The sequence below is a fragment of the Enhydra lutris genome, unplaced genomic scaffold, assembly GCF_002288905.1.
Source record: "Enhydra lutris kenyoni isolate GAN:26980312 unplaced genomic scaffold, ASM228890v2 scaffoldscaffold26, whole genome shotgun sequence".
Classification (NCBI taxonomy): domain Eukaryota; kingdom Metazoa; phylum Chordata; class Mammalia; order Carnivora; family Mustelidae; genus Enhydra; species Enhydra lutris.
Genome location: NW_019154110.1, coordinates 6,596,434 through 6,616,044, shown reverse-complemented (window position 1 = coordinate 6,616,044; position 19,611 = coordinate 6,596,434). Strand labels below are relative to the sequence as shown.

General features: G+C 36.0%; 1 protein-coding gene across 2 annotated transcripts in view; it reads right to left on the bottom strand.

The window, feature by feature from the left end:
- The window catches only part of LOC111151219 (SUZ12 polycomb repressive complex 2 subunit), a 40,781-nt gene extending 21,485 nt beyond the window's left edge, over positions 1–19,296 (bottom strand). Inside the window, exons 1-5 of one of the 2 annotated variants that reach the window (XM_022509014.1) lie at positions 18,859–19,296; positions 16,519–16,565; positions 16,367–16,431; positions 12,082–12,150; positions 2,149–2,198 (exon numbers count right to left, since the gene is read on the bottom strand). In XM_022509014.1, coding sequence (XP_022364722.1) covers positions 2,149–2,198; positions 12,082–12,150; positions 16,367–16,431; positions 16,519–16,565; positions 18,859–19,132 — 505 coding nt within the window. In that variant the 5' untranslated portion in view covers positions 19,133–19,296. The remainder of the gene's footprint in view (positions 1–2,148; positions 2,199–12,081; positions 12,151–16,366; positions 16,432–16,518; positions 16,566–18,858) is intronic. The other variant, XM_022509015.1, reaches the window with a different exon arrangement.
- Between the last annotated feature and the right edge of the window lie 315 nt (positions 19,297–19,611).

The following is a 19,611-nucleotide window of genomic DNA, read 5'->3' as shown; positions in this document are numbered from 1 at the left end:
CAATCAGTCTCTTTGAAAGTTGTAAACTTTCAAAGTAAAAAAACTTTAATACGGAAAAAAAAAAATTCAGTGTTTAAAATGCAGTAACAAAAATGCTCTCCAAACCATAATCACCATGAAAATAGTACCCTAATATCTTTGTGTATTCATTCTAAGCAGTTTCAAGTAGTAATAGCTAAACAAAAGTCTTCATTTAAAAACAAAAGGAAAAAATAATCAGATTTTAGGGATCTTGATGTTGGTTTTCTATCTTGATTTCTTAAAAATATTATTTAAAAAAAAACTACAAATATACCTTGATTAGACAAGAGAGGCAATATAGCTGCTTCTTCCCAACTTCCACTAATTTTCAAAGTTATAATGGGAAATTATTTTCTGGAAACAGAAGTATCAACAGAGTTTACTTTCTCATTTACCTCAGTAACATCAAGAAAAAAAAACTTCAAGTGATTCTGAGCAATTCTGAACTCTATGTATTTTGTCATGTAGACAGGAAAAAAGTTTAATCCAATGAATTTAAGCTAATTCAAGTAAAATTAATTAAACTTAAATATTAATCAAGTAACAGTATTAATTAGTAAATATTCATTAATATCCACCATCTATTTCAGTTATGGATAACTTATATATATTTTATGTATGTCCCTGGGAACAAAGGGCTAACAAACCTATAAAATTCAAACTATAAGCTTTAAAGTATTAGAGTCCATGTACTTTAAAAGTACAACAGAAAACCAAGTATAAAGAATGATTAGAAATAAGGACTCTATAAGACGGTTATAAGTAATTAAGGAAAAAACATAAAAATGCTACGCAGTTTACTTCTATATAAAAATGGATCAGATCTAAGGCAAAGCCAGAAGTAAAGTTACAGTAGTTAATAGAGCTATGACCAGATTTCAAACTACTTACATAAAAAACCTGACTCAGTTATCAAACTATTCTAATATAACCATATTATTATTTAACTTTGTTTCTTACTAAACAATACCAAAGATGATCATCTTGACATGTTTCTTAAAAAGATGTCATTCCATTACACAATAAAGATGGATTAACTCAAGCAGCATTTTACTCAATTTGAAACCAACTGAAACTTTACCTAGCATGCTTTTACCTCTTTTAATGAAGTACATTTAAGACTATATACTTTTCTTTGTAAAATATCTAAAATATTGATATATCCCTTTGGTAGCAGTGGTTGTTTCTATTGTTTTATTAATGTAAAAAAAAACACAATGCAATACCATCAACTAAAAACGTTCACACAGAAAGGATTCTACTCAGGGCACTCTTCACCTAGTTCAGGTTCTAAGACAATTTAAAGTCCAAAAAATATTGGAAATAAAAAATAGTAAAACTTAAGAAATTTAATTGAAGATTTTCCCATTATTTTCTAGTTATAATCTCTAGGAAGATGATGGCTCTAAATTGAGTAAGATAATGTTATATAGTTTTTTTTTTTTAATATCAACAGTTAGTGTCCTAACAAGTATGGTTTTTTAGAGATAAGAACTGGAATTTCATTTTAGATATAAGCCACATACAGAAACGTTTACCTTTAAGAATGATTACACACAACACTGAATAATTTTAACAATTTCAAAATCTACTTAAAACTTAAATGGCTAGCAGGAAGCAATAAGGAAACCAGGCTATGAACAGGATTTTATATATACGGTCTACCTACCAAAGCTTTTTTTTTTTTTTTTTTCCCTACCAAAGCTTTTAAGCCAGTTTTTAAAAATCTGTTCCTCAAGCAACCTATTTCTGAATCATCTTGGTGCTTTATTAAAATGCAGACTACTAACTGTATCAAAATCCTACTAGATCCAAGTCTTCGTCCAGGTATACAGATTTTAAACAAATTGCCAAAACATTTCTATACACACAAAATTTAAGAACTTCTTACTTTTAAAGTTTAAATGGGTACAAGTTACATCTTCCACATCCCACCATTGACCACATAAAGCAGTAACTGAAACCGCTGGACAAGTCAACTAAAGAAAGGGAATTATCAGAATCAACCTTTCTTCCACTAAGTATAATTTTATAAATTTACACACACACACAAAATAATTTCTTTTTTTACATTCACTAACGTGTTTTATTGTTAGAATGCCAATGTATTTACTTTTAAGTACATACCATTTTTGTGGAAGAAACCAGTAAATGTAAGCTGCAGATGGGCTGACAAGCTAAAAAAACAAACCAAAAGTTTATCACTTTAATGCTCTATAATAAAAATAGCCCTAAACTTTAAAAAAGTAACACTGAAATCAAAGTTACTTCAGCTAATTTATAATGTTTGATTTTCTTATTCTTAACTGTGCAAGCCCATGACTCTACACATTGTCTATGTACATAAAAACAAAACAACCCAACATAAAACAACACACAAAAACACCAAAGGAGTACATCAGAAAAAAACAGATTACCAAATGAGGTGCAAGAGTATTTACTGTGCTTTAGTACTCTCCCTATAAAATATGGACACATTTCCCCTCCCACCCCTGAAAAGAAAATTCTGATAAGGATAGCTGAGTTCATGCAAAAGTATCTGAATATTTTAAAGCTATGGAAATTCAATCTCCTAACAAATCAAACAGAACCATCACTTTCTTCTTCCATTAGGAGTAAAATATACAATTATAGATCTGCTATAGATTTGTAATTTATTGTTTCAACACGTCATTCTCATTTACTTTTAGAAGCAATAGAAAAGGAAACAAATTATACTGATCCTTTTGAAAGTTATCAACTAACAACAGAAAAACTATTAAGACAGAATAAACAAAAACATTCATAGGTTTCTGTAGTACCTTTAAACTGCAAAAGAGAGCAATCAGTTAATCAGAAGCCATTCAAAACTTTCTAGAACACAGTTTTTGTCATGTGATAGACACCAAATTATAGAGGGCCAGACAGAACAGATGTTGGGGGAATGGAAGCAATACTGATTCCTTACCAAAAAAATGGACTAGCGTAAAAGGCAGTAAGGTGACATTCTAGTTATTCTTATAATCAGAGGCGAAGAGTTATAAAAAGACATTGAGGCCAGAGAGTTTTAAGGAGCAAGTAATGACTGAAAACAAGGACATATTATAAAGAAGTTAGCTTTATAACTCTGCCCAGGATTCGTCTTTCTTAGAGAAGTAAGAGGACAGTGATCCTTCAACAGAAGATGTGAGAATGTCTCTATCTTCTTACTGAGGTAAGCCATGAAACTGTATGCTAAAAATCTACAGGGTGGGGGCGCCTGGGTGGCTCAGTTGGTTAAGCAACTGCCTTCGGCTCAGGTCTTGATCTAGGGGTCCTAGGATTGAGTCCTGGATCGGGCTCCCTGCTCAGCGAGAGTGTGCTTCTCCTTCTCCCACTCTCCCCTGCTTGTGCTCTTTCTCTCTCTCTCTCACTCTGACAAATAAATAAAATCCTAAAAACAAAAAAAAAACAAAACCCTAAACCAAACCAAAACAAAAAACTACAGGATGGAGGTTCTCAAAGGGCATTTCCAGAACAGTACTAAGAAAAGTATGTCAGAATATCAGCAGAGGACAAAATGACTATGAAGGGTGCAACCAGAGTTCTCAAAGCATAAATATGAGAGAAAATGAAGAATAACAACTATAACTTAAGTATCAACAAAATAAAAATGGTACACAATGGGATTCTTGAAAACAGGTAATTCATGTATATTACTTTCAGACGAATCAGATATATTTTGAAAACACATAAGGAATGGGAAAAAGGAGGGTGGACCATAAAACGGACATGAGGAAATTTTTAGGAATCTTTATCTTGACTGTGGTGGTTGTTACCTATGTATAGTTGTCCAAATTTAGAACTATATACCAAAGAGACTGAATCTAACTGTATATAATGAATAATTCAAAAAAAGTACATTAAGGGGACAGACTGTAGAAGCCCAAAGGAATTTTTCATGATGATGGAAACATTCTACATCTTGATCATGGTTATGGTTATGTAAGTGTATACATTTGTCAAAACTCTAACTATATATTTAAGGTGGGTGTATTTTACTGAATGTTAGTTATACCCAAAGCTGATTTTAAAAAGTGTATCTGCCATCTACAAAATCTATGTGCCATTTTACTAAAAAATAACTAGCATTCTCCTATAAAAATAGTTCCATAAATGTTACCTTACAAACCAGAATTAGCAAAACTCCAAAACATAACTGAAGACAAAGAGGAATATTCTATAATTTCCACATGTTAGAAGATAATCCATTAGTCACAACTAATTTATCCCATTCTTAGTTGCATGACTTAAACGTACATACCAAGGCCACGTTAATTTTCTTAAAACCCCATTCTGAATGTATCATTCCTCTCCCCAAATATTCCAATGAGTCCCCAAATGCCAAGTCTTTTGTCTAATTGCTATCTGTTATATAGCTCCCATTTCTTTTTATCTCTGCTAAAGCCTATATAGGAATAAACAGGTCAGGATGGTAGACAGAAAAATCCAAGTTTAAATTCTGGCTCCAGTTATTAGCCGTGACCTGATATCTGTTAAGATGAGGAAATGACCTCTCTTAAGAGGTCTGTTTATAAAGTATCCATCAAAGTACTCTTTCCCTCTTCTATAATGACCCCAATCCCCAACCATCCCAGAGCTTAATGATCACAGCTTAATCTCAAGTATTTGTATATACCACTTTTTTGTCACTCTTTTTTCACATACATATTACCTTTTGAGACAATCTTTTTATTACATCAGTTTCCCCAGCACCTAGCAGTGTCTTACAGAAAGGCACTCAACATACTTTCAGAAGAACAGCAATGTCCTCCTAGAGCAAGATTTTCTTGTTCTTAAACTCTATGTCCAACATGGGGCTCAAACTCATGACCCTGAGATCAAGAGTCACATGCTCTATGCAATGAGTCAGCCGATTGCTCCTAGAGTAACAGATATTTTAAGGTCAGGGATCATGACCCATTACACTGTAGTGCTTATAGTGTTATTTAGATTGTTTCTATAGAAAATAATGTTCTGGGATGCCTTGGTGGCTCAGTTGGTTAAGCGGCTGCCTTCGGCTCAGGTCATGATCCCAGCGTCCTGGGATCGAGTCTCACATCGGGCTCCTTGCTCAGCAGGGAGCCTGCTTCTCCCTCTGCCTGCCACTCTGTCTGCCTGTGCTCACTCTCTCTGACAAACAAATGAATAAAATCTTTAAAAAAAAAAAAAAAGAAAAGAAAAGAAAATGTGGTTCTAAGTTCCAACTCTGAAATGCCAGAAACATCTTGCACTGATCTACCCCGCAAAATATTTTAAATTAGTGTTACTCAATATGTAGTCTGCAAACTGAAGTAACTAAGGAAACTTGTTACCAATCCATAAGTAAGAAACTAAGAGTAAGACTTAAAACACTTTTATAGAAATTTAACGTTGCCATAACATCCTCCAAGCTTGTGATCAATAAGTATATTTACAAAAACATCAATCTATAAAAGATTGAAAATTAAGCACAAAAAAGTCCCTCACCACAGGTGGTGTGAGGTACAGTTTTAAATGATAATGTTTTAAGTTAAATGAGATAGGAAGCACATCCCAACATGTTGACCAATAGGAAGCTATCATTCTAACATTGTTTCTTTAGGAAAAGGAACTCCAAATTTCAATTAACCAGCTTAAAAAATAACTTTGTGAATGTGATTTGCTAAGCACAATTTCTCCTCTAACTCCCCCTTCTAAAAGTAAACACTCTAATATGTACCTAGAATAAAACAAAACAATGAGGCCTAGTTTCTCTTTCCCATAGATGGTTTCATTCAAGAAAAAAGGGCAATTTTCTTTCCCTTCCTGATTTACCCTCTTCCCTCTCTTGTGGCTCTGTCCATATCTTAATTGCTAAGCTAAATCAGAATGGAAGGCAAAGAAACATGTGGAATAGTCAGGCCTATTTGGTTTCAGGCTGCATGTGATCTAACTTAATCAGGATTAGATACCAGGATAAGGATTTGGTTCATCTTTGTGATACGTGCCCTATCTATATCTTCTGAGGAAGCAACCAATGGGGCAATAGGAAACTAGATGAGGAATTGAAATTTTGAGGTAAGATTTCAAGCATAAACATCTAACAATTCTAAAACTGTCTACAGAATGAAGTAAATTTAAATTCATAAGGGACTAACATTCTGAGATGACATTCATTCACGTAAGAAACTCAAATTTTAAGAATAGCCAGATCTCACCAAAGGACCAAGGTTTTATGCTGGAAAGAGACTAAGATTAGTGCCTCTACTTTGTACACATTAATCTAACAATGGCAGGTGTAAGGCTTCATTTCTAGAGTTATGGCTGTATTACCTCATAACAGGATGATAAGCTATTTGGCATCAACACTGTTAGAAGTTAGTTACCCAACTTTTCTTATACATTTCATGCTATAAAGTTTAAAACTGACAAATTGGTGACTACATCAAGCCCATTATTCTGGGAATCCAGGATTTCTTCTAAGGTCGGGACACAAGGATAGGAACACTTTGTAATGAGAAGATAAAGCTGAATGAGGGGATGGAGTCCTTTACAAATAAATAAATCCCCTTTTAGAAGTATAATAGACAAAATATAAAGGAATGATTGTAAACTCAAAGATTATACTAAACACTTAAGAATCGGATATGTTCAGTAGCGACTGATAAGGCACCTTCAAGAATAAGTACATAAAAATAATCTGTGGCCCAAGTTCTGAAATAGGAACAACTAAAACCCAAACATGAAAAGTTGCCGATTTAAAAGTAACTTCAAAACTTCTAGCCAATACAAGATTGTTAAAAAACAAAGAAAGGGGAGAAACACATCAGATCTCATTAATGGTGGAAAAGACATAAAACTGAGTTAAGAAGCAGACTTAAGTTTTAAAAATGCAGTTAAATCTACAAAAGGGTAGGGAAACACCAGTAATTCAATATAACTATTTAAAAGATTTTTATGGGGCACCTGGGTGGCTCAGTGGGTTAAGCTTCTGCCTGCAGCTCAGGTCATGATCTTGGGGTCCTGGAATTGAGGCCCACATCGGGCTCTCTGCTTGGTGGGGAGTCTGCTTCCCTTCCCTGCCTGCTGCTCTACCTACTTGTGATCTCTGTCTATCAAATGAATAAATAAAATCTTAAAGAAATAACAATAAAATATTTTTATGGCTTTCTTGGGATAAAGACCAACATCCTTAAATAGCCTCCAAGGCTCTACATTATCTGGCCATGGTCATCTGCTCTAGCCTTAGCCACTCTCCTTACTGTTTCTAGTCAGCTGCTCTGGCCTCAAATGACATACCTATACTATTCCCTTTATTCAGAATCACCTATCTGTTCACCCTGTCAGTCCCCATTTTACTCCTATATCCATCTTTCATATCTCAGCTCATTTTTTTAAGGAGGCCCTCCCTGACCACCAATCATTATTTCCAAATCCAACATCCCAAACAAGAGCTGGATCACCTGCTTCATACATTCAGTTTCCCTATTTTTTCTTCCCTGGCCATTATTTTACAACTGTACATATTATACGATTATATCTTTTTCCTCCATAAAGGCAAGGTCTTCATCTGTTCTGTTCACCATTATATGCCCTAAGACTAGTATAAAGTTCTGGACTTGGTACACTAAGAAAACTGGATATCAGAAAAAAAAAAAATAGATCTGGACTTCTTTATACAAAAGATGCTTAGAAAAGAAAGATTACTAATCCAAAAGCTTAGGTGATAACAACAAATAAGAAGTGATGAGGCAATTTATGTTATCAACCTACTAAAACTTGAAAATGTCCCTAGTAAAAGTTCTAGTTCTGGTATCTTTTGAGGGGATTTCTCCAGCTGCTAAAAGAGGACCAGGAATAGATGATGTTTAAGTGGAAAAGAGAGGAGACATATTGCTTTTCATTTAACTCAAATACTTTTGCACACAACTCCAATTTGGAAATCCCTTCATGCTATCTTTCAGCCAATGGACATGCACTTAAGAAGTCAAAGGAGTCAGGACTACAGAATTCCAAAACTGGTAGTACTAACAGCACAAAAGACTCCTGGGATCCTGCTAGGATAGAAAACTAAAGAAAGACCAGAAATTTATTCCAGTAAGCCATAGTACTTGGTCAAAACCCAAAATAAATTCAAAACCCAAATAAGAATTGAAGAGGACAGAATACAAGGAATTATGTCAGACATTCTAAAAAGAAAATAAAGATATTTTAAATATACTCCATCACACCAAAAAAAGCAAGGATAAACAGCAGGAAAAACTTGAGACTGAAGGTACAACCACTATGAATTTCTAAAATCTTCTAATTAGTATGGAGTTTTCAGAAGCCATTCTTCAAGAAAAGAAACAATTTTTTTTTAAAGATTTTATTTATTTGGGGTGCCTGGGTGGCTCAGTCATTAAGCATCTGCCTTCGGCTCACTCAGGTAATGATCCCAGGGTCCTGGGATGGATCCCCATATCAGGCTCCCTGATCAGCAGGAAGCCTGCTTCTCCCTCTCCCACTTCCACTGCTTGTGTTCCCTCTCTCACTGTGTCTCTGTCAAATAAATAAAAAGATTTTATTTATTTGTCAGAGAGAAAGAGAGGGAGTGAGCAAACACAAATGGAGGGGAGGGGAGGCACGGCAGGAAGAGGGAGAAGCAGGGAGCTCCATGTGGGGCTCAATCCCAGACCCCTAGGATCATGACCTGAGCTGAAGGCAGACGCTTAACTGACTGAGCCACCCAGGCATCCCAAGAAAAGAAACAATCTTCAAGAACAATAGGGTTTATTATTGAGGTAGGGTTACAATGTCAATTATGGCCTACTGCCATATGTTGACTGACATCTTCAAGAAGTAAAAACCATGAAGTGTCCATTTTTCCCCCATCAGCTGCTTCCCCTATTATGTTCTGCCAATATCTGTGACTAGTAAAGACAATGGTAGATCTAGAATGTACGTCAATAAAAGATCCTTGAACACCAACTTCATTTTGCACAGATAATGCTGGGAATTTGGCCTGGTTTATAAGTTACTACAAATGACATACATAAGTCAGGTAGTTGATTGTTCTACTTTGTGGCCATAGTACTACAGTATTTGTATCTTGATATTCCACTGAACTTTTGGAGAATGAAATACAAGGGATTTGGGAATAGAGACATTACAATTTTGCAAGTGCTGAAAGAACATGAGAACCAATGGAACCAGAGATAACCAGGCTACCATGGCTGAACAAATCCAGGATCCAACTAAACTGAGTAAGATCTGTCGGAGATGGTACAGAATAAAAAATATAAATGGGAAGACAGGTATGTTTTTGTATATGACTTAACTTCTGCTAATTAATATCAGGGAAAAACAAAGATTAATTTTATTTTCTTGTAAAAGAATCTGACCACAGATTTTACAAAGTTTTACAGTGCAGGCATGACATATTGGTGTCTAGGGAACTTCTAACAGTGCTATGTGATAAGTTTAATGGAACAATAAGATTATGCCTAATTTGAGATGAGAAATACGTTTAAATGATTTAATAATACCAAGCCTTGGGGGTAAACGTAAAACAAAGCAATACCCCAATTTATTTTAGTGTCTCTGGGAGTGACACTACAACATTCATAAAGATCCTGAGGGATGGAGTGATGCTGAAGCACTTAGCACACAGTAGTAACTCAACACCTCTGGGGCCTAAAGTACCTTGCTGGCCATTAAGCTCCAACACAGCTAGGTCTGTTATTTATTTATTTATTTAAAAGATTTATTCATTTACTGACAGAGAGAGAGCATGCGTGCACACAAGCAGGGGGAGCAGCTGAGAGGGAGGGGGAAAAGCAGGCTCCCCCACTGAGCAGGGAGCCTGATGCAAGGCTCAATCCCAGGACCCTGGGATCATGACATGACCTGAGCTGAAGGTACACTCAAACAAATGAGCCATCCAGGCATCCCTAGGTCTGATATTTTATTTTGAAATTTCTTTTTTTTTTTAAATACTTATTTATTTGATAGAGAGAGATTACAAGTAGGCAGAGAGGCAAGCAGAGAGAGAGAGAGAGAGGGGAAGCAGGCTCCCCACCAAGCAGAGAGCCCGAAGCAGGGCTCAATCCCAGGACCCTGGGATCATGACCTGAGCCGAAGGCAGAGGCTTTAACCCACTGAGCCACCCAGGCGCCCCCCCTTTTCTTCTTTTTTTAAAATATTTTATTTATTTGACAGACAGAGATCACAAGTAGGCAGAAAGGCAAGCAGAGAAAGAGAGGGAGATGGATCGATCAATCTTGGGGGGTTGAAATGGCCAATTCACTAGTATCATGTGGATCCTAAAGACTGAAAAAGTTGTTTTTCAAAATTACAGGAAGGAATTCTTGCAACCCTCTGATGCTTCTGTGAATTAAAAACACCTCTGTTAAGAGTACTGGCCTGTGATGCCTGAGTGGTTCAGTCGTTGGAGTACTGGCCTAGCTATTGAAACGACTGGGTCAAAAGGAAAAAAAATAATGGGTGAGTGATTATTCAAAGAGAACTGACTAGTATTACCTATTTCCCTCACAACACATATTCTAAGGGAAGCTCTGTAATATTTATCAAAGCCAATGTCACAAAGGGATACCAGTAGGTTTAGCAGTGATAAAGATAGAGCCTTAATAGGAAAGATAAAGAAAAGGGTCAAGTTTTCTTCTTGGTTCATTCTTCCTTCCCACACAAACTCTGAAAGACCGGGAGGGCAAATTATTAAAATGTTTGGGAGAAAAGAAACAGGAAACCTCAAAGATGAGGCTCTGACTACAGCTTATACTTTACATAAAAAAGGCCCTGAGGATCCCAAGAACTCTGTCTAGGGTAGGTAACCAGACAAGGATCTGGAATAGAAATTCAAGCAACAGGAAGTACATATACTCCGTATATACATATACGGAGAACATTCTTAGTTCTATGTTTTAAGTACTCCTTGGGCAGGAACAGACAGATTCGGTAAAGATTTGGGATCTCAGTTTCTAGGATGGACTATCACAGTTTATTTACAAGTCAAGATTGCCTAGATATGGAAATATAAATTACAGTACAATCCTGCAAGATATATAATTAAAAATGTGATTTTACAATTCAAGTAACAAAATGACCTAATTCAAAAGCCAAACTTAACATATAAGCAACTGCAAAAATGACATACCAGTTACTAAAATGAAAAATCATAAAGTATCATTAAGTCAGTGTACATCCTATCTTTATCGATAAGTTATGATTTAAAATTTTGAGAGACAACAATCTGTTGTGGCAATCAAAAAAAATTTTTTTTAAAAACCAGTTTCATTTTTTAAAAAAAATCTAACATTTTTAGTTTTGTATTCTCCCTAAAAGTAGTCAATGAATAAACAACTACCACCCAAGTTCCTCTGCCTCTTTAGAATGATACTCAACTTTCTTTAGTTTACATATCAAAGAAAAAAATGGAAACGCACTGTTCAGCTTGGGCAATATAGTCAGAACTTTTAGGGATTAGTTCTAGGTATTACATTTGAAAACATACAATAAATAGATTCTGTTCAAAGGGTCAAGTTTCTGAAACTCTTATGTGAAAAACATATTTCAAATATAAAGTTAGGAATACTTTGAAAGGCCTAAATATGGGGAAGGACAAGATGAAAAGACAGCCTCTTTCAGATTTAAAGACAATTATTTAGAAGAAATGTGATATTGTGAAGAACCTGGCATACCATCTAATATATAGTAAGTATACCATAAATAGAAGTCTCCATCCCTCCTTATGTGAGGTAGTACGGTTAATACCGACTGCAAAAGCTACAAAAACTTTGAGTCAACATGCAAGAAACTGGTAAATAAATAATAGTGAACACAACTGCCTTAGAATAACAGTGAGTTGCCAGATTGAAGTTATTTAAGATGAGGCTTAAGGGTTCTCTGCCACGGATGCTACAGAATTAGTAATTCCTTTTACATATGAGTTTGGACCAACTGATCTTTAAGGTTCCTTCTAACTCCTTACAATATTGGGGTGATCACTAGAGAAATGATCACTAAAATTTTTTCCTCTTTCCTCAAGTATGTCACTTAATGTAAACTGATAGGTTATCTTACCTATGAGATTCTTGCTCTCCTTTCATTTTCTCTACTTTTGATAACATATCATCAACTTTAAATGTTTTCCTGAAAGAAACAGATAAACAAAATAATCACTTCTCGACTGGGAAAAAAAAAGATTATACTTTATTGTCACCGTAATAGGCAAGTTGGAAATCTGATTTTGATTATTTTTAATAAGATAAATTGTGGATAGTTAGCCATAACAATGAATACTACATTGAAACAGTGTACGTTATAATACAGCAGACAACCCTTCAAGTCCCATCTCAAAAGCTATCTTTTCCATGAAACCTTTTGTAATTAGTCCCAAACCAGAGTGATTTCCCCTTACCTATGACAACTGGCTTATATTTATTTTGACATATAGTGTCATAAATGTGAACTTGCATAAATATTTTATTTCTTCCCCTAGACTATAAGCTCCTGAAGGGCAGAGACTGCTTTTCTTCAAGGAAAGCCACATCACTGTACCTTACATTTGAAAGCTATTCAAGCATCTGTTGGACTGAACCAAACAAATGCAAATCACATATTTTGAAACATTCATCTATTTCTATTAAGTAACCTGACAAATATGTGTTAACACTATTACATAAAAATAAATATTTTACTAAAAAAATCTGAAATAAACAAAACATCCTCAAAGATTATAAGCAATGGCTAAAGTTAAATGATATGTCATAATAAAGAGATGGTTATCAACCATCATGGAAAAATTTTGAAGTTTAGGGGACATGCCCATCAAATCATAATAAAATTATTAGCTTTTAACTCCAGAAGTTGAAGAGAAAAAAGTACTTTTTCCACAAAACAGAAACTTAAATTAAGAATAACTCCCATATACTCCCAAGCAATTTAAGAATGGACTCTAAAGCAAGCCTTATCTTAGTTCTTAAGGTGGTCTATTATATGTGTCCTACAGACAGAAGCTAAAAATCTAGACCCACATATGTTAACTGAAAATGAGTATTTCTTCTCAACTCATATATTTTCTTCAAACTTACGACATGAAAAACTTAATGTACTCCACATGAATTACTTTGTAAACCTTGAATTCAGACACTAGAAATTACTATCAGGCTCATTTCCTCATAATAGCTACTGTACTCAACTACTATAATAAAAAATTATCAGTATAGAAATGTTAATGTAAATATATTACAGTAAAATACTAATAAGGAAGAGCAGAATTGATGCAATCTATAGTTCAGGTGAAAAACAGCCTCCATTAAGAAAAGATTGTTTAGGAAAAAAAAAAAAAAAGCTTCTCTCTTTACCTTTAGAGTTACTGAAAACTTCAATATTAATGTTTCATCCAATAGAGCATAAAGCAAGTACTTTAGAAGGATGGCAATACATTTTCAATCTCCACAGATAAGAGAGAAGAAAGAAGAAAAATGTAGGATTATTTTAGGCTAGTTACAAAGAACTTTCCAGTATAAATACTGAAATGTACTACTGAGGAAGATTGTAAAGTTACTGGAAACTTTTAAGAATAATAAGTTTTTCTTTATGCAATGATTAAGAAGAAATCCTGTCTGTAAGAAAGAAAAGTTAAGACTAAGTCACAAGGTTCACCTCTTCCAACATTATGGAGGTGTGCATAGGAAAGGTGAGTGTTAACAACCGTGTGAAATAGGTTAAGATAATATAGGCAATCCAGCCTTCTTTAGGAAAAACAACAAAACAAACCACATAAGCAACTATACAAAAGCAGTCTCACTCCCAGCACCAAGTATGTCTGTTCTTTAGAAAGATACTGCTACAGCAGCTCAGATTTAACAAGGGAAATGGTTATCAAAAGATCATCAAAAAGGAGAATATTTTTAAAATTCAAGAAATTCAAGAAACTCCAGGAAATTTTCTTAGGAGGATTCAGAAACAACTTACATGAACTCTAGTAAAATGGATTCAATAAAAGATGCCCTTCTCCTCACAAATATTTCCACTCTATGAGTGTTGTGTTACTCTACAGAATGTCAATACTTCTATGAAGTGAAACTCAAGTACAAGGTGAGTTTAACAAACACACTAGAATTAATATCACAATGGACTGTATGACTTCAAAGGGAGTGACATATTTATTCCAACAATGAATATTATGCTGTTATAATAGTAAAAAAGGAGTCCCAAAACATTTTGAGCAAAGGATAGTTATTAAAAGCGATTTTATAAAAGGAGTCCCAAAAACATGTTTAACAAAGACCACAGCATTAGGCTAAATTCACCACCTTCCAAAGCCACCAGCTACTTTGAAAAGAACAGCACTCATCTGAGGATTTATAAGTTGTGTAATTTGTTAAAAATTAATTTCAATGTCTTTTATAAGCCAGGCATATAACAAAAGCATTAATGATTCCTAATGCATTTTTGCATGGAATAAAAACTATGGGATTTCTATGTTTATTGCCTGGTAAACAGCTGCAAAACTCCCCCGAAAGACAATTTTTTGCCTAAAAAGCAATAAATTAAGAAAAGTAATTTCTTCTACCAAGATTTTAAGCCCGTCTCTACCTATTAGCAGACAACAGAAATGTATCCCACAATGAGACAGTCAAATAGTCTGATAAACATGACAATAATGAACTTAGATTTTAAATGTATTTTTTAATTTATGGATTAACTCATTATTTTGAAAAAACATAATCACTTAAAAAAAATGTTTAGTAACCTCTACACCCACATGGGGCTCAAACTTACAACCCCAAGATCGAGAGTCTCATGCTCTACTGACAGCCAGCCAGGCATCCCCAAACTAATCACTTTTAAATTAAAATCAGGCCGCATCCTAAATGATAACTGATCTTCCATATTAAAAATACTAGAGGAAAAAGATTAAGTACTACTTAATCAAAATCTCCTAGTTTTATAGAATAAATCAGCACACCATGAACCACAGGCCAAATCCTGCCTACTGCCTGTACCCAAACCACAAGCTAAGAATGGCTTTTATGGATAAATATGTGCAATTGATTTGAACAGTAACCAAACCCCAATTAAGGTAAATGCCATCTCTTCCCACCACACAAAAATGAAAGAGTCTCACACTTCTCACTAGCAGGCATATTTTACAAAACACTGTACTCAATTATTAGATTTTAAATTTTATCAATAAAAAGAACTGTTAACATTTTTTTTCTTTTTGTGTAAGTATCTACTTACATTCTAACTAATAATCTTAATTCTGCCTCCTGGACCACAAAGCCTAAAATATTTACTATCTGTTCCTTCACAGAAAAAGTCTGTTGAACCTTGGCATAGATCAAATAATGACACAGACAGGCAAAGAGCTGACAAATTTAATTCTGTTGCCTAATCCATCACCTTCTTCTCCCAGTTATTTAGGCTCTTGGCAAGCTTCACCTATTAAATATAACGCACACAAACACGCAATCACTTGCATACTCTCTCTGTTCAGAAAGATTACCAGAAGACAAATAGTTTTAACATTTCAATCCTTCAAAGTACACCTACGTATATACACAAAGCTAAACCAAGTCTTGCCATAGAAACATGATGCTTACTTAATAATCAGTAGGAGGCTCTAAAGGAGTTTGGTTTCAAAGTCTATTGGGATAGCTTAATGGTTTTAGTGAGTCAAGATTAACAATACCAAATGCTTAATACAAGCTCTTTCCTTTAAACTTAAAATTGTTCATTTGATATACTCAGTCACCTTGCATGTAGGATAAGAAACTAGCATTCCATAATTACATATGGTTAAAGATTGCATGTTTAAAACAAAAATAAGTTCTGATCGACACCCCCAGAGTCCACCTGAAAACTAGATAATTAAGACTTCTTGTTTTTTAAGGACATTCAGTCTATGGAGTTCAGAAATATTTCCTCTTCTAGAAAGACCACCAACCAAAGATATAAAATGAGACTTTTTGAACCTATCATTATGGAAGCAAATTCTTCGTTGTTAGAACATATAAGAAATATTTAAAAATTAACTTAAATTTATGTATTGAAGATAGTTTCCCTGAGCCCTTTAATATTTAAATCCTCAGCTTTCACCAAACTTGAAAATACTCATAGCACAATATAAAAATATTATTCAGTAAAATTACTTCACTCACTCCACTACTGTATCATTTCTACTAGGGAAAAAAATTGGTAATAAACTAGGATTTTAAAAAATGATACTATTAAAAATCACTTGGCAACCAATTCAACCAGCCACTTTTTCATATTTAATCTTTAATTATAAACAGTACCTTAAAATAAAACTTTAACATTGTCTGATCAACTCAAAATAAGATTCATAAAAATGTACCTTTTGATGTTTGTTCTGGAGTTTCGATGAGACATGTAAGTAAGAGTCCTGTGCAAAAATATTGGCTACAAAAAAAGGTTTTTAAAATATTAAAATTAAATAGGCAAAATTCTAAGAAAAAAAAATATTCATTAATTTTATTGACTACTTACAGCTATAAGATTTCGAGTTCGAAGAAATCTATAGATCTGCGTTGGTTCTAGGTAACAGGAAACAAAAGGATTACTTAAGTTCTCAAGAAAATAACCAGTCCAGCCAGTATTATAACCAATGTAAACCAATCACCTGTATGAAAATCATGTACTAAATAGTGACATCAAGAAAATTAGCATGCACAGTAACATCAAAAGACATTCAGTCTATGGAATATATTCACAAAACTCAATTACATTTATTTTAAATTTAAGGTTCTCTACAATCTTGTGCTTAAGCCTTGCCATTTCTAAGGTAGCTACCTTTTAAACTAGTCTGTATGCAGAACTGAAGACTAATATACTGATTTAATTAAGCTAATTGAAACTATAACCCATCTCCTCCCAAAAATGAGCTGAAATGAGGTAGCTGGATTCAGCAGAAGAATTTATTGATGCTAAATAACAGAATAAATTTTCACTTTTTAACTGGTCTTTTAAAAAATTAGTAGTAAGCTGAAACAGAATAAAACAGTTTCGCAGATGTCCTAATGAAGGTATAATGAAAGTCTGCCAATACTGAAAGAAATGAGACACAGACCATACCTAAAATTTCCAGTGAATATTTAATTATAATTGAAGTTTTTATCTATTTTGTTCAATATAAATATTATCCCAATACGTAAATACTAGCTTAACACATATTTTTAATCAACAAATCCCTAGGCTTTTAAATGCTCTTTAATTAAAATTCGTTTGCCTTTAGATATAAAGAAATATATATATTTTATATACAAATACAACAATACCAGTTTCTTTAATTTAGTAGTATCACATTTCTTTAAATAAAGAAGTATCAAAAGGAACTAAAGATAACTGACTACACCAGTATATGTATCAAAGCATTTTAACTTCCCAGAAATTAAGATCAATACTAGAGAAGAATCAAGTTGTTGTGTGATAAAAGCTAGCACTTAATGACAGTTTACTCCTCCAAGGTAGACTCATCAGAAAGCAAAAATAGCTTAAACTTTCTTGGCCGCTTTGTCTCTGCATCACATTTAGAAAGAAATGTTTAAATTTCCACTTAATCTTCAGTTAGTTTAGTTTTAGTGTCAAATGCATAAAAAAGAGAGAAGATAATTTAGAAGGGATACAAACATGTACGTTTATTGTCATCACGGCCCTTCAGTTCTCCACCATTTTTCCAATTTAAAGCACTCCAGATTTTTTCAAAGTAGATTAAGCAAAAGTAAGACTGTGAATCTCTCAAGCAGGTTCAATATTCGTTTCAATAAAAACTGAAATTCCTTGTATTAAATTCCAATTAGAATTTCAAGAAGCACGAGTAAGAGAGAATGAGAGAAGGGTATTAAACAACGTAATACCTCTTTTCAAGCACAGCTGATACCAAGCCTTTAACATATGCCACGGTAAAATTGTAAATAACGACATTCGGCGGTAAAGCCGAGTTTTTTCAAGTTTCTGTTATTTAGCTATTAGCGATTCATCCAAATTATAAAATGTACACAAAAGCAGGAAGGAAAACAATCACGATTTAATACTCATTAAAGGACAATTGAGATTATTTACAGTCACGATGTTTTTAATAAATTCTATTGTTTGTTTCCAGACACCTTGCCTTCCTTTCAAATCAAGTCATAGTTCTGCCCCTGAAACAGGACCTTAAAAGCCAAAACTGGCATAAGAAAATGTTCTGGAATTAAGACAAGTACAACGGGCAAAATTCCGAGGCAGTCTCAAGAGTAGACACTCTAAGCGCTACCTGACTCAGTTTATGTACCCATGGAATGGGTGGATAGATCTGAAAGGTTTCAAGCATCCAAAGGTGCCATGTGAACGTGCAGCACCAAGTTAGTGCGAAAGCATTTCAGGCAAATGACAATTGGGTCGGTTTTCCTGCACTCCTCTCTTCACAAGCTTAATTTGACTCCTCAAAACGTACAACCGAAACCCTTGTACTTCTAGAGTAAGAAAAGACAGGAAAGAAAGCAAGAACTAGTCTCGGGATCTGACTGCATCCTCAGTCCAACTGTAACCTCCCCACCTAAAAGCCTGCTCTTTTAAACGTGGGGCCCCACCGCCCAAGCTCTCGGGTAAATCTTCGGGGAGTCAAGAACCTCACCTGCACCCCCAGATCCACCTCCCCCACCAAGGCCCTACCTAGACTTCGGACCCCCTTGCCCGTAATCCCTCAAGTGGGAACAATTTCTCAATTTCTCCCTCCACTCCCAAATCAAGTCGAGTCCCGGCGAGGAAGGGGGGCCCAGCACGAGTGTCCCGGCCCCCTAATGCTGGAAGAGGGGGTATTCCTGCCCTCAAAGCCGCAAACACACTCACTCTCAAAGGCCTGGAGGAAAAGCTCGTGGTCAGCCTGGACGTGCTCCATTTTCGGCTTCTTCACCGGTAACACCGCGGCCCCCGCCGCTGCCGCCGCGGAGGAGGAGGACGAGGCCGAGTAACTGCCGCCTCCTCCACAGCCCCCGCCGCCGGATTTGCCGCCCGACGCCGTCGCCGCCGCCACCGCCGCCGAACCCCCGAAGCCGCCTCCCCCGGACCCCGCGCTGGGCCCCGAGCCGCCCCCTCCCCCACCGCCGTGCTTCTGAGGCGCCATCGCGGTTCCTGCCTCCTCCCCCCGCCAGCTACCCGCCGGGCGGCCCCGGAGAGTAAGCGCCTGCAATACCAACCGCTCGCCCCAGCAGGCTCCGGCGGACCGAGGGGGGAAGGAGGAGAGAGGGGAGGAGAGGGGAAGGGAAGGGAGGAGGAGAGGAGGGAAGGAGGGAGGAAAAAAAAAGTGTCTCCTCCTGAGAGCCCCGCTTCGCTCGGGAGGCCGCTCACCCTAGCCTGGCCTCGCTCCGCCCACTTCCCCCGCCCGGCGTCCTGATTGGCCGGCGGGAGCGCGCGCCGCCCGGCCGCCCAGCCCGTTGGCCCGCGGATTCTCCCGTCAGTCACGCGGAGGCGCTTCTCGCGGAGCGCGGCTTGGTTGGCCCGTGCGCGCTGCCGATCGCGGGCCCGGCCGCCTCTTTGAACTGAATTCGCGGGAAAATTAGGGGTCGGAGCGGCCTTCCTGCTGGCCCCGGTGCATTGTGGGGA